Source organism: Anabrus simplex, chromosome 6 (genome assembly GCF_040414725.1).
Source record: "Anabrus simplex isolate iqAnaSimp1 chromosome 6, ASM4041472v1, whole genome shotgun sequence".
In the NCBI taxonomy this organism is placed as follows: domain Eukaryota; kingdom Metazoa; phylum Arthropoda; class Insecta; order Orthoptera; family Tettigoniidae; genus Anabrus; species Anabrus simplex.
In genome coordinates this window covers 286,707,538-286,722,779 of record NC_090270.1, presented here as the reverse complement: position 1 = coordinate 286,722,779, position 15,242 = coordinate 286,707,538, and the positions used below count along the sequence as shown (strand labels likewise).

The 15,242-nt window shown below is 40.6% G+C and overlaps 1 protein-coding gene across 1 annotated transcript in view; it reads left to right on the top strand.

Annotated features, from left to right (window-relative positions):
• Nucleotides 1–15,242, top strand: part of LOC136876467 (uncharacterized) — a 484,774-nt gene that overhangs the window by 19,158 nt on the left and 450,374 nt on the right. The window contains exon 2 of the mRNA XM_068228446.1: nucleotides 9,563–9,623. Within this exon, the coding sequence (XP_068084547.1) occupies nucleotides 9,563–9,623 (61 nt within the window). The remainder of the gene's footprint in view (nucleotides 1–9,562; nucleotides 9,624–15,242) is intronic.

The window sequence follows — 15,242 nt, the reverse complement described above, 5'->3', positions numbered from 1 at the left end:
TTCGCCACAGGCGCTGCACCGTGGACACATCCCTATGGGTATCGGCTGCGATTTGACGAAGCGACCAACCTGCCCTTCTCAGCCCGATCACCATACCCCTCGTAAAGTCGTCTGTCTGCTGGAAATGCCTCCGTTGACGGCGATCTGGCATTCTTGCTATACACGTGTCCTGTGGCACACGACAACACGTTCTACAATGACTGTCGGCTGAGAAATCACGGTACGAAGTGGGCCATTCGCCAATGCCGTGTCCCATTTATCGTTCGCTACGTGCGCAGCACAGCGGCGCATTTCACATCATGAGCATACCTCAGTGACGTCAGTCTACCCTGCAATTGGCATAAAGTTCTGACCACTCCTTCTTGGTGTTGCATTTGCTCTGTCAGTCAGTGTATTTTGGGAGGATACAGCATCTGCCTTCAATTTCCTTTTTAATGGCAAGCCCAGCAGTTCGTCTTTTTAAGTCCCGTTCATAGTTATGAGGGAGGAAATGCGCGGAACAAATTCTAGCGGAATTGGGTTGATTTTATCAGCCTGATCCCATAACAGTCATTTCGCTCATAAATATGATTTTGTTTGTTTGGAAAGCCGAGATAAATTACTCTGTTTTATAGGCCATATATTTTACACTCAGCAACAGCCCAGTTATCCCTGCTTTTACTGATTTCACTACTCGCTTGCACTAATTAACAGTACTACGTGATCTAAACTTCTTTCACACATTGTACCTACTAATTAATTTAATAAACTACTAAGCAGCTGACCGGAGACCGCTTACTAATGTTACCGCTTGGAACACGCTATGGAAGTGTCCTCACAGTGACGTCACAAGCTATGAGACGAGGCCTACGAGAAAGACAAGCCATGGCCCGGTAAGTCACGCGATTAGAGCAGTCCGAGGACTGGCGGGGGAATAAAGCCGGTTAGCATACACGTTCTTGCGGTGTTATTGCTAGTTTATTGTGAATTATGGAAGTAAGTTACGGAGATTTCGTGTTTATGCTGAATATATAGGTGTTGTGCGACAGTCCCTTACGTTGGCAGTATGGTGTATGGAAGAGTAAGTAAATATTTATCAACAAAAATGTGTATGTAACCACAACGTTCTCTTCATTCGGCAGTGTTAAGCTGCAGTACACGAGATCCTAAAATGTTGGATTAATTACAACTTCAGTGCTATGGATTTAGAGATAATACTTGAAAATGCCTCGTCTCTGTAGTGTCGACTATCAGTCGAATTATAACACAGGAACTGAAAAAACTTGGACCATTTATTTACCGACGGATGAAAGGCGCCGTAATCTATGGCTTCTTCACATATCGACGGATTTTTCTAAACTGAAAAAAAAAAAATCTATTAGTAACGTACAGTATGCATAAAACATTTTGATGAGTCGTACATAATTCGAGAAGATAGGGGTACGGTTAAGGAATAATTGAAGGAGTTCGCTAGAATAATAGGGAACATGCATGATCCGGGGTTTTAATTTAAAATGTGCTAATCTGATTCAAAATTTCATGCAGAATTCAAAAATGTGATCAGAATGTACAAATAATAACTCCAAACATGATAAAAATCTAAATCAATGTACGAAACTGTCACGTGACGCAAGTACGCGATCTCATTGGTCTGACGTCATCGTACAGGTTGACTGAATTAGCAGATGAAATAACACATAGTGTGCTGTGAGAAGCAGGATACACTTCGCGTATTTCTACTTTATGTTAGTGTCTGGTATGGTTAAATTCGAGGTCTATACATTGGATAATAATCTGAGTGGTATATTTTAGACTTAAAATGAATCCTGCGCAGACAGTGAGGCAGAAAACTTACAAATGGTGTAGAGTTCCGATGTGCAATAGCACATCGCATACCATCCCAAACAAATTGTTTACCCAAACAAATTGTTTATAAATGTTCCAAAGATGCTAAAACTAGGAAGAAATGGATTTTGGCGAGCCGGAGAAATGCTGGTGATATATCGGAAAAGTCTACAGTTTATTTTTTATTTTTTGAAGATTTTAACGTAAGATGAATTTGTTTGAATTTTCAATCACTTTTCCACGTCAGTTGTTCTAGTGGTAAAACTTTAAATTTTAATGTATGATGCTTTATTTAAATGCTTCAATTACATCTTGGAATATGAAAGTAATAAACAGTGCATTAATTAATGCTCATTATTAAAGTATTCTCCAAACCTAACCTATGTTTTGGGTGATCCATATCAAGATAATAAATTCAAGGGGTTATGAACCATTTTGACAGCTCTAATTCTAGCAATTTATCTTGGCATGCGACAGTTATTTATGTCTTTATTGAAGAGCTTAATTTGTAAAGAAATTTAGGCTATATCTAAATACTCTATAATATAACAAAAAATAGGCGTGTACATCATGAAAGGAAACAACGTGAATTTAACAAATGTATAACTCTACACAAAACCAATGCTTGTCTGTTGGGGTCTTATAAGTTAACAATGCTCAATTATAATAATTATCATAATATTAATGAAATAAATAACATAATTGCACACAGGTAAAAATAGTGATGTTTGTGTTTAAAATATTATCCAACTTAGCCTAAGTTTTAGGTTATACAAGCCAAGTCAATAAACCGAAGGGTAAAAATACCGGGCGAGTTGGCCGTGCGGTTAGGAGCACACAGCTGTGAGCTCGCATCCGGGAGATAGTGAGTTTCGAACCCCACTGCCGGCAGCCTTGAAGATGGTTTTCCGTGGTTTCCCATTTTCACACCAGGCAAATGCTGAGCCTGTACCTACGGCCACGGCCGCTTCGTTCCCATTCCTAGCCTTTCCTGTCCCATCGTCGCCATAAGACCTATATGTGACGGTGTGACGTAAAGCAAATAGCAAAAAGAGTAAAAGTCACAGCACCCAAAGACATTCCTGTATTGAGCGACTAAAATGTCACCAGGACACTTTTCTTTCCTGATATGCTCAGCTTGTTAAAAGCCAAATGCAATTAATGTTATTGGCTTTACGCCCCGCTAACTAATTCTACGGTTTTCGGAGACGCCGATGTGCAAGAATTTAGTCCTGCAGGAGTTCTTTTACGTGCCAGTAAATCTACCGACACGATGCTGACGTATTTGAGCACCTTCAACTACCACCGAACTGAACCAGGATCGAACCTGCCAAGTTGGGGTCAGAAGGCCAGCACCTCAACCGTCTGAACCACTCAGCCCGACTTGTGAAAACTAGATGAGGTCATATTTATCTTTATCGTGTTTAACTTTTTCCTCCACAAAGATATTTAATGTTTCTCTTTCATGGGCCCCGGAAGTGGGTAGGCCAGTTGTCCCAACCATAAATATATATTTTTTAGGAATGATAGATTATAGCCCTATAGTGCTAATCTGATTCAAAATTCCATGCAGAATTCAAAAATGTGATCTTTCTTAATCAGTTTATCCTTCAGGGTTGGTTTTCTCTCGGACTCAGCGAGGGATTTCATCTCTACCGCTTCAAGGGCAGTGTCCTGGAACGTGAGACTTTGGGTATGGTGATGCAACTGGTGAGGAGGGCAATTACCTCGCCCAGGCGGCCTCACCTGCTATGCTCAACAGGGGCCTTGTTGGAGGATGGGAGGATCGGAAGGGATAGACAAGGAAGAGGGAAGGAAACGGCCGTGGCCTTAGGTGCCTGGAGGAGAAGTGGGAAAATAAGGAAAACCACTTCGAGGATGGCTGAGGTGGGATTCGAAACCCCTCCACTCAGTTGACCTCCCGAGGCTGAGTAGACCCCGTTCCAGCCCTCGTACTATTTGTTATCAACTTTCATGGCAGAGCCGGGAATCGAAACCGGGCCTCCGGGAGTGGCAGCTAATCACATTAACCACTACACCACAGAGGCGGACTAGTACTATAATGCTACCTATATGTTTATGTTAGTGGTGAAATCCGATTTCTTACTTTACTAATGCTGAAAGCCCGAAAATGTAATGTTATTCTTTAATATGGGAATCAGTCTAGAAGGAAATGTTGAAAGTGATTTTTTTTTTTTGCTAGTTGTTTTACGTCGCACCGACACAGATAGGTCTTACGGCGACAATGGGACAGGAAAGGGCTAGGAGTGGGAAGGAAGCGGCCGTGGCCTTAATTTGAAATTTGAAAGTGATGTGATATCTATCCAGGTTCGTTGTTATCCTAATACTATGGGTTACAGTACATTGCACGTATATAAAAGACGCCACTTACAAACTTGCTTTTTATCCGCGAATTTCTGTGGCCACAAAAGTCACTATTTTTCAAGAATGATGACATCTACACATGATTGATTGTCTGACTGTGCTGTTTTGAACATTTCCTCTGTCATTTCGAAGTTATTCGCGATCATGAATAATAAACAATCGGCTTTTAGCAACGGCTGATGCACAACGGCTGGTAGAGCTGCATGCGGTACTGGATCGTGACGTCACAGCGCGCCGCGTACGTCAGAGGCCGTTTCACTCGCCTTGCGGAAAGGCGCTATTAAATATGTTTTTAATGATAGAAAACAAGGCAACTTACCACAATGTAATACGTTTACGTACTATTTCATTGGTGTACTTAAAAAAAAATATTTTTGAAAATTATGCATGTTCCCTATTCTGAAACTTACCGAAAATGCTGTGCCAACTATTTTTCGAATACACCTTCATATTGTTCGAAGTCAACTACTAAAGTAATACGTCTTGCTGATGTAGAGGAAGATAGTCTTCGAGCAGATGTTCAGAATAGTATCGATTCCAATAAAATATACCTTGTAGGGGATTCCGTGGAGTGTCTAAATGACATTGGTTTGTTCCTAGGAACCCAACAAGTTTATTTTTGTTTGCTTCAAGGGGCCTAACATCTAAGGTCATCAACCCAAGTTTATTTCAAAGAGCGGACTGTGATGATTAAGCATGAGGAGAATTACTTATTTGACTCCGGGTATTTTTAAAGGGGAATGCCTTGTGTTACTTCCTTTATCACTATACTCGAAGATTTGACATTTATTGTAAACAAAAGATCTGTAATAACTTCAGTGTAAATTCGCCCTTAAAACACACTAAGACGTTGAACTCTGCAAACGCTTTAGAAAGTATTAAGTCATAGCTGGTAAAGGAAAAATAGTGCCTACTATTAAGGATAAGGCTGAGAGCTATCCAAATTTTACAAACTCTTTCCACTTATAATGAGAATGAACTCATTGCTGTTTATTGTTGAACAACATAATGTGTCGCAGGCCTCAACAAATAACAGACAGTATGACAACAGAAGCATGATAGTAGCATTTTGTTTATATGTTGAGTCCCCACATACATCGCTCTTCGGAAATATGATTTAATGTTTTTACCGCATCCTCGTACCTAACAGAAACTAACTTTTAATTATTAACTAGTAAACTAGAAAGGTTTTATAAAATTTTGAATAGGATTGTGAGATATGTAGTGGCTTCACCTAAGTAAAGAACTTAAGGTGGATTCATCATATGATTTTGTTAAGGAACTGGATAGGGGTAAATTAATTTTGCCACGTGAGGTAATTGTATTTACAGTTGGATTTGTGTGGCATACAGTCTCTTTACTTGTGAAAGATTCCATACAGCATTTTATGTCATGTGGGAAACAGTTCTTTGTTGCTCAAAAGATGAACATGTCAAAATTACAGAAATCAGACATAAATAATGCTGAACGTAAGCGTTCTCTTAACAATACACTGTTAAACGTACTTGAAAGGGTGTCTTCCTGTGCAAACAAAATTTTACTCAAGAATTTTGAGAAGAAGTCGAATGATAAATCGTGTTGTTCCAAGGACTTCCAGAAAGGTAGAAGTTGAAGCCAGATATGGAGTGGAACAACTGTAAGTCTAAACATGTCATTTAACAATAATTTTAAGTAGCTTACAATACCTTTAATTCTGGATTCAATAAGATTTCTAACATGATTGTTATTGTAAATATACTCTTATATCAACCAGTTACATTACCAAAAAATTTCTTTCTATGAGTGTGCGTCTCTTTATTGCAGTAAGATTTTTAATATTCGTTCAACCAAGGATAGTAAGAGACACTGTTTCATTTGATCCGTAATTGAATAGTGTACTTTTCGTAGGTTGAAATGCGCTGAAACATATTTACCACGCTACTGTAGTCTCTGACATCAGCCTCGAGATGTATTCTCTAGCAAAGAGAATGTTCTCTAGGTCTAGGCAGACCGGCAAAGTCACGTGAAGTTGAATGTGTGACGTGCGCGCCACGGCCTTACGAGAGCAGTTTGAGCGGTAAAGCGATTCTGGCACCCCCTGAAATATTCCTATTCTTGTATTTCAGTATTTCACAGGCGCGCACTATTAACTCGCTATCAGCACTTCACGTCCGTACACTTCGCCGGTTGGATTGCGTCTGATACAGATGTTTCTTATATGCTTTTTGAATGATGCGCCTGATATAAACCGACGTATTTCTTCAGGTAATGTGTTCCAGTGTCTTGCAGCAGCAAAGGTAAAGGGATTTGCATAGCAAGTTGTTGAATGTTGAGGAATAACTAGGGTAGCGTTCTTCTGAGAACGGGTTATGAAAGCAGGATAACTTAATAAATCTCGAGCTCCAGTGTCGAGAAGATCGTATCTGTCGAATTTTGTTAAATAAGAATTGAGTGTGCGATAGTCTTCTCCTTTTCACACTGAACCATGAATTCTGAGAAAGGTGAGGTGATATGCACACATCAGGCTTCAAGTTCAACATAATTTTGATACAAGCATTATGTATATTCTGCAATCTGTTAGCAAGATATTAATCTAAATTGTTGTAGACCACATCGCAATAGTCCAACAAAGGCATGACTAAGAACTGTATGAGCTTCGTTTTTATTTTTCCAGATACAAATTTCCTCAACCTCTTCAAAGGATGTAAACAACTACGAACATTTTTACAAACAGTTAATACCTGTTCATTTCATGTTAGGTATTCATAAATAAGGATAACCAAATATTTTACTGTTTTATTGACAGGTATGCTGGTACCACAGATAATAATACCAGACAGCTGTTCATTCTTGTCTATTGACATTGCTGTCCTATGATGTCCTACAATAATAGTCTGTGGCTTAAAGGGGTTTATTTTTAATCAATTCTTTTCTATCCATTTACAAGGAGAGTTTTGTATACATATGGTTTCCTTCAAGTAATCCTTTTTTGCGTGATAATAAATCTGCAGTTCATCTGCATAAAGATGGTATCGAGATTTATTGAGGGCCGATGATATGTCATTCATATAAAGAGTAAACAATAATGGTCCCAAAATTGAACCCCGGGGTACTCCTCACGTTAGCTTACTCCAGGAGGACGACTCACCAGATACAACTTCTCTGATACCCTTCAGTTAGGTAAGAAGCAATCCAATGTAGAATGCGCTCAGAGAAATTTAGGCTACGAAGCTTGGCTATCAGTAGACTATATGGTGATCAGCACAGTCAGATACCTTACTATAGTCAAGGAAATTCAAAATTGTTAATTTTCTGCAATCCACTGAATGCCTTATAATCATCTGTAACTCTCAGAAAGACAGTATATATGCTAGATCCTTTCTTCTGTGCCCTTCAAATATTTACTTCATACTTCGTCTGTGGGAAGGGGGCCCTACCAGAGATGAATTCTAATGGCAAAGACGGCACAAGCACCCAGACCCCACGACAGAGGAATTAACAAATGAAAATTAAAATCTCTCAGATGCACTGCTGGTTTTCTCTTTACCCATGAGCATGGGCAGAATTATTGGAAGTGACTGGAGAGAGCGCATAGCAGGGTTTCAGAGAAGATTTTTAAATTTTAAGTCGGACTGATGTGTTTTTAAGTTATTTCAATGCCTAAAATATGCTCGTCCTTACCTCAGTTAATTGCAAGTATTTTTTTTAGTTGCTTTTCTGTTAATCTGAAGTAAAAACGTTGCCTTTAGAATGGTTTTACGCAGTATCTGGGACTATGCTTCTGATGTTGTGGACGAATAAATTTTTTGTACTAATAGTAACGTCATTCATTTTACTTTCCACTAACTACTTTTACGATTTTTGAAGACACGAAGGTGACGAAATTCTGTGTGGCAGGACTTTAGCATGCCAGCAAATCTACCGACACGAGGCTGGAATATTTGAACACTTTCAAATACCCCCGGACTGAGCCAGGCTCGAACCTGCTCAGATGGTCAGTGCTCTACCGTCTGAGCTTCTCAGCTCGTCTTTGTTGCCAATGGTGGATTTTAAGTACGAATGTAAATAAACTATTTTTATATTTACAGTTTGTATTTTATTTAGTGTATTTATTGCATGTTCATTAACTTTTATTGATTGATACCAAATGAGTTGGCCTTGCCGTCAAGGGCACGCAGCTGTGAGTTTGCATTCGGGAGATAGTGGGTTTGAAACCTACTGTTAGCAGCCGTGAAGATGATTTTCCGTGGTTTCCTATTTTCATACCAGGCAGATGCTGCAGCTGTACCTTTAAGGCCACGGACGCTTCCTTCCCACTCCTAGCCCTTTCCAATTCCATCGTCGCCATAAGACCTATCTGTGTCAGTGGGACATAAAGCAAATTGTTGTTATATTCATTGACTTTATGTTTCAATTAATTTTATTTTTATTTTTATTTATTTCATTTCAATATAGGCACCTGAGCCAAGGCTCTTCTTGGTGCAATACAAATAAATTACAATGGCAGCTATATTAACAATGTAATTACAAAATAAAATACAGTAAGTATATAATTTAACATGATGTAATAGATAAGATAGGACAAAGCTTCCTAACCATAATTACCATACTACTTCAAGTATTTCGTTACATTACTCCTGAAGATAGATAAAGTTGGTACCATTTTTATATTTTTTGTAAGCGAGTTATACATAGTTATAGAAAAATGCCAAAGAGAATTTTGACCATAACTAGTGGAATGAATCTGATTGTAGTGAATATTATAAATAATTCTTGTTTCATAATTATGAATCTGCAAATTGGTAATTACTGATGTGTTTGAGCGGTCTGATTTGTTTTGAATTTTATAGATCATAATTATAGAAGCCTTTATGCGGAGGTTTGGAAGTGATAATATATTACAATGTTTATACAGATCTTTAGTCGGTGTCAGAATGGGCAGTTTGAAAATTATTTTTAGTGCTCTCTTCCTAAGGACTTCTACCTTTCCAAATAATTCTTTATTACAGCATGCCCAGACATGTATCATATAAGAGATGTGGCTTTCGATAAGAGCATAGTAGATACACTTCAACAACCCTCGAGAGAACTTATATCGCAATCTACTGAGGTTACCAATCACAGGGATAATTTTATTACAAATAGTCTCCACGTGATTACTCCACTACAGATTTTCATCTATAATCAGTCCTAAGAATTTAGTACTGTGCACTTTCCTTACTCTTTGATTGAAGAAAAGCAGATTACCTTTTTCATGAGCCAGTGGTTTGGAATTGCACCTCCTTGCAACTCCCACTCCCCCTTGTGGCTCTTATGCTCTCACCACAATGTTTTAATATCATTCTCTAAATTAATAATTTTCTTCTGTTTCCAGGTACTCACCATCATGTATCGCGTTCTGCTATTAGCGACTCTCTTATCGACAGCCACATCGGGTAAGTTTCACTGATATAATCCAGATACATCCCATATATTTGTTGTTTGTGATTTCAATCATACCTTAATGTGTGTTTTAATTTTCACGTCACTCAAATAAAATCGTGCCTTAAATCGAGTCTCTTTGTTGTACTCGATTCGCCAAGAACTTTTGTATTCGCAACTCCTGGGGTTTCCAACCAATTTCAATAAACAAGGTGTGAACTGAAACCTCAAACAGATCTTACATCATGTACACTACTTCACCTAGATGTCTACAGTACAGAATGCCGTAACGACGCATGGGCACATCAGCTAGTTAATAATATTTATGCTAGTTAAATACATGGAGTTAAAAAAAAAGGGGAAATGTGTTTATGAGTACATTTACGGGGACCGAGCCCTCATCATATAGAAAAAGGATTTACTGGGCCACGGTCTCTCAAAGATTGAAAACCGATGGTCTAGTAGATAAGTGAAAACCGATGGTCTAGTAGATAGGCTGAGAAGAAATTTCATTTGACTTATCCATTAAATTATTATTATTATTATTATTATTATTTCTCTAAGAGGTCAGGTATGAATTGAGATGAATCTTCGTAGCGAATTTTTACGACCGTATGGCCTTCCTCACGTCAACCTCATCAGAGGAGTTAATGAGATTAAATGAATGGCGGGACATATGATAGTAGTAAGGAAGAGAGTTATATGCGATGCCGGCACATAGCCTACTCCTGTCGAATAACGCCAAGGGGTCTGTTCAAAGCTTTACGTCTCCATTTGACTGACGAATCACCATTAATGGTGTCATATGACCACATTCCATATGAACTCTGCGGAGAGGATTGATATTGAATTTTATTCGGCCAACGGAACTCGAACCGGCTAACCACAGTGTGAGACCAAAGCGACCCGGCACCTTAGCGATCATGGCCACCAGGCGGGCTATTATTATCTATATAAATAAAATCGTAACGACCGTGTGTCTGTACATAGATTATTTTGGCGTAATTTCCGTACAATTATCCGTTTCAGGCGTAGTTATGACCATCTGCATATTTTTCTATATACTCATATCAACCACCAAATTATCCCTTTCATTTCCCCTTTTTTTAACAGTCCGTACTGTTTTTGTTACTTATTTTAAAGAATTAAACAAAAATATCCCTTGCTATAACATTCTGTCGTTATTGTTTGTCTTTCAGTGTCTTTCACTCTTTGGATCACCTTCTTGCACAATCCCATATCATCCTTTGATAAATTTCTTTTCTACTGGTACGCCCATTCCTGTGCCATCCAGTAGTTTCTTTACCCCATCCAACTAGTAACCCTCATTTTGATGTGACGTTTGGTGCTGGTATCTTATCCTTCAAATTTCACCTCCTGCCTCCATTTTTAACCTCGACCCATATTTAATAATTCGTGTAACAATATCTGCCTGTATACTCATTACTACACACATTGTTCTCACTCCACTATTTGCATTACAGCTTGGAAACCTCATAATTATTATGGCAAATTTACTTACAACTAAATCTAGTGCTGCAAATCCATCATCTACCCCCAGCACACCCCCCTCCCCCCACACACTTTATATTCAATATTCGGCATCTATCTATCCAGTATCGTTATGTTAGCCAGAGCATTTTCCTTCATTTTTGCTCTTTTTTATCTGCCATTGTTGCTTATGATGTCTCTGGGTATATATGAGAGAACTAGTTCAGTCAATCAGTCACTACTGAACCGCATTTAGGGCAGTTGCCCAGGTGGCAAATTCCCTATCTGTTGTTTTTCTAGCCTTTTCTTAAATGATTGCAAAGAAATTGAAAATTTACTAAACAGTAGTATAATGGGAGAGTTCTGGCGCCTCCTCCGCCGCACGCCTCCGCCCGCCTCCTCCTCCGCCGCCGCCCGCGGGAAATTTGAATTTTGGCGGGAAATTTGAATTTTGGCGCGAGATTTGAATTTGTAAACAAAGCCACGTGCTTTTTGACAGCTGTCATCGACAACAACGCAACGCTAACCTCACTGCTGCCATCTTGACGGGCCTAAACCTCACTAGTGCCAACTTAACCTAACTAGCATGAGGTAAACAAACCCACGTGTTTTTTGACAGCCACGTGCTTTTTGACAGACAACAACGCATCGCTAACCTCAGTACTGCCATCTTGACGGGCCTAAACCTCAGTAGTGCCAACTTAACCTCACTAGCGCGAGGTAAACAAAGCCACGTGCTTTTTGACAGCTCGCATCAACAACGCATCGCAAACCTCAGTACTACCATCTTGACGGGCCTAAACCTCAGTAGTGCCAACTTAACCTAACTAGCATGAGGTAAACAAAGCCACGTGTTTTTTGACAGCCACATGCTTTTTGACAGATTTGTAAACAAAGCCACGTGCGTTTTGACAGACAACAACGCATCGCTAACCTCAGTACTGCCATCTTGATGGACCTAAACCTTAGTGGTACCAACTTAACCTAACTAGCGCGAGGTAAACAAAGCCACGTGCTTTTTGACAGCCACGTGCTTTTTTGACAGCTGTCATCCGCCATCTTTAAACTACAAAGCACTGTGCTGCCCTCTATATCGCAGTAGCTGTAAAATTCGTCACCTGTCATCGGCAGTGCTGCTATCTTGACGGGTCTAAACCTTAGTGCTACCAACTTAACCTAACTAGCGCGAGGTAAACAAAGCCACGTGTTTTTTGACAGCTGTCATCCGCCATCTTTAATCTATAGAGCACAGTGCTGCCCTCTTTGTGGTGGCGGATAATTTGAAAAATGCTTTTTTGACAGCAGCCATCTTGCATCGCAAACCTCAGTGCTGCCCTCTTTAGCTAGATACCTGTGGTGGCAGACAATTCCACGTGACAGCAGCCATCTTTAATCAAGAGAGCACCGTGCTGCCCTCTATGTGGTGGCGGCAAATTCCACGTGCTCTTGTTTGGAAACAAACTCACGTGCTTTTCTGACAGCTACTACCCACCATCTTTAATCAACAGAGTATAGTGCTGCCCTCTATGTGGTGGCGGTAAATTCCACGTGCTCTTGTTTGGTAAACATAGCCACGTGCTTTTTTGACAGCTGTCATCCGCCATCTTTAATCAACAGAGCACCGTGCTGCGGGCAATTTCATCACCTATCACCCGCCTTTTTGACAGCCGTCATCCACCATCTTTAATCAACAGAGCACAGTGCTGCACTCTATGTGGTGGCGGCAATTTGAAAAAATCTATGTGCTCTTGTTGGGAAACAAAGCCACGTGCTTTTTTGACAGCTGTCATTCGCCATCTTTGAGCACTGTGCTGCGGGCAATTTCGTCAGCTGTCATCCGCCATCTTTAATCCAGAGAGAACAGTGCTGCACTCTATGTGGTGGTGGTAAATTCCACGTGCTTTACAAACCTATGCGCTTTTCTGACAGCTGTCATCCGCCATCTTTGAGAACAGTGCTGCCCTCTATGTAGCGGTGGCAAATTCCAAGTGCTTTACAAACCTATGCGCTTTTCTGACAGCCGTCATCCGCCATCTTTGAGAACAGTGCTGCCCTCTATGTGGTGGTGGTAAATTCCACGTGCTTTACAAACCTATGCGCTTTTCTGACAGCTGTCATCTGCCATCTTTGAGAACAGTGCTGCCCTCTATGTAGCGGTGGCAAATTCCAAGTGCTATACAAACCTATGTGCTTTTCTGACAGCTGTCATCCGCCATCTTTGAGAACAGTGCTGCCCTCTATGTAGCGGTGGCAAATTCCAAGTGCTTTACAAACCTATGTGCTTTTCTGACAGCTGTCATCCGCCATCTTTAATCACCGTGCTGCCGGGTGACGGCAAATTCCACGTGCTCTTGTTTGGAAACAAAGCCATGTGCTTTTTTGACAGCTGTCATCTGCCATCTTTAATCACCGTGCTGCCCTCTATGTGGTGACGGCAAATTCTACGTGCTCTTGTTTGGTAAACATAGCTTTTAATCCAGAGAGAACAGTGCTGCCCCGGTGGCGGCAAATTCCACGTGCTTTACAAACCTATGTGCTTTTCTGACAGCCGTCATCCGCCATCTTTAAGCTGTAAATCCCGATTCTCGTGTTAGAAGTTGTAAAACAGATTCTTAATCCGAGTTGTCAGGAAGGGCAACCGGTCGAAAACAATAGTGTATGACGTGAGAGGCTAGATACTGCTAGTTTTGCGTCAGGAAGTGTAACCCAACAAATTCATGCGATTTAAAAATCTTAGTCAGGAAGGGCATCCGGCGAGCATCTAGCTGTAAATCCTCTCCGATTCTCGACAGATTCTTAATCCGAGTTCTTTGACGTCAGGAAGAGCAACCGGTCGAAAACCATAGTGTATGAGGCTAGATACTGCCAGTTTTGCATCAGGAAGGGCGACTAGTCTTAAAACAAATTCTTGCGATTTAAAATCTTAGTCAGGAAGGGCATCCGGCCGTAAAACAATAGTTCGTGATTTAAAATCTAAGAAGTGCATCTAGCTGTAAATCCCCGATTCCCGTGTTAGACGTTGTAAAACAGATTCTTAATCCGAGTTGTCGGGAAGGGCAACCGGTTGAAAACTATAGTGTATGAGGTTAGATACTGCTAGTTATGCATCAGGAAGGACAACTCAACAAATTCATGTGATTTAAACACATTTTTATTCCCAAGAGAATCGAACCCGAGACTACCGGGTGAGAGGCATGCATACCGTAGGCTATAGATTTGTTCTACAGTCCTCGAAGTATCGGCACAGTCATTCTGAGCGAGTTGTGTGGAATGCATGTGTTAGCTGAAATTGTACACGTATCTTCCGGCTCAACCTTGAACGAGGACACGGCGTGCTTGTAACTCGCGAACGTCTTCTTAGCTGAGTAGCATGTAAGCTCTTAAAACACAGTACTAATTAAGGTTGTAAAATATTCTGAAATAGTCCTCCTCTGTAGTGCAGTAGTTAGTGTAATTAGCTGCTACCCTCGGAGGTCCGAGTTCGATTCCTGGCTCTGCCACGGAATGTGTAGCATTTAGCCTATGTAAGTTCCTAACGTAAAATATCATGATTGTACGGAGAGGTTAAAACACACACAGTGCCTACTCCTATCGAAAGAACCTGCACGGTACCGGCATGTAGGCTTCTCCTGGTGAAGGAGCCTGCACATGGTTTAACGCCTCCTATCAACAGCCCTTACTTAATGCTGGCTTTTTGCACACCCCGCCTCACACCATAGTTTTACGACCGGCTGCCCTTCCTGACTAGGATTTTAAATCGCAGTATACGCGATAAATTTGTTGTAGCGGGTTTTATAACTAGATATCCCGGTACCGACACATAGCCTACTCCTACCAAAGAAGCCTGCACAAGGCTTATTGCCTCCATCCGACAAATGAATCACCGTCAAGTCTTGTACTCAAAAAATCATTTTCGAGGGAGTCTGAACAAGGTTTAACGTCCTCACACCATAGTTTTATACGACCGGTTGCCCCTCCTGACTAGGATTTTAAATCGATATCCCGACATAGCCTACTCCTACTGAAGAAGCCAGCTTAACACCTCCATCCAACAAATGAATCACCCTCAAACACTCTTCAATCATTCTCGCTACTTCGGAAGATAGCGGGTTCGAACTGGAAGCCGTAAATGTTAGGCGAGG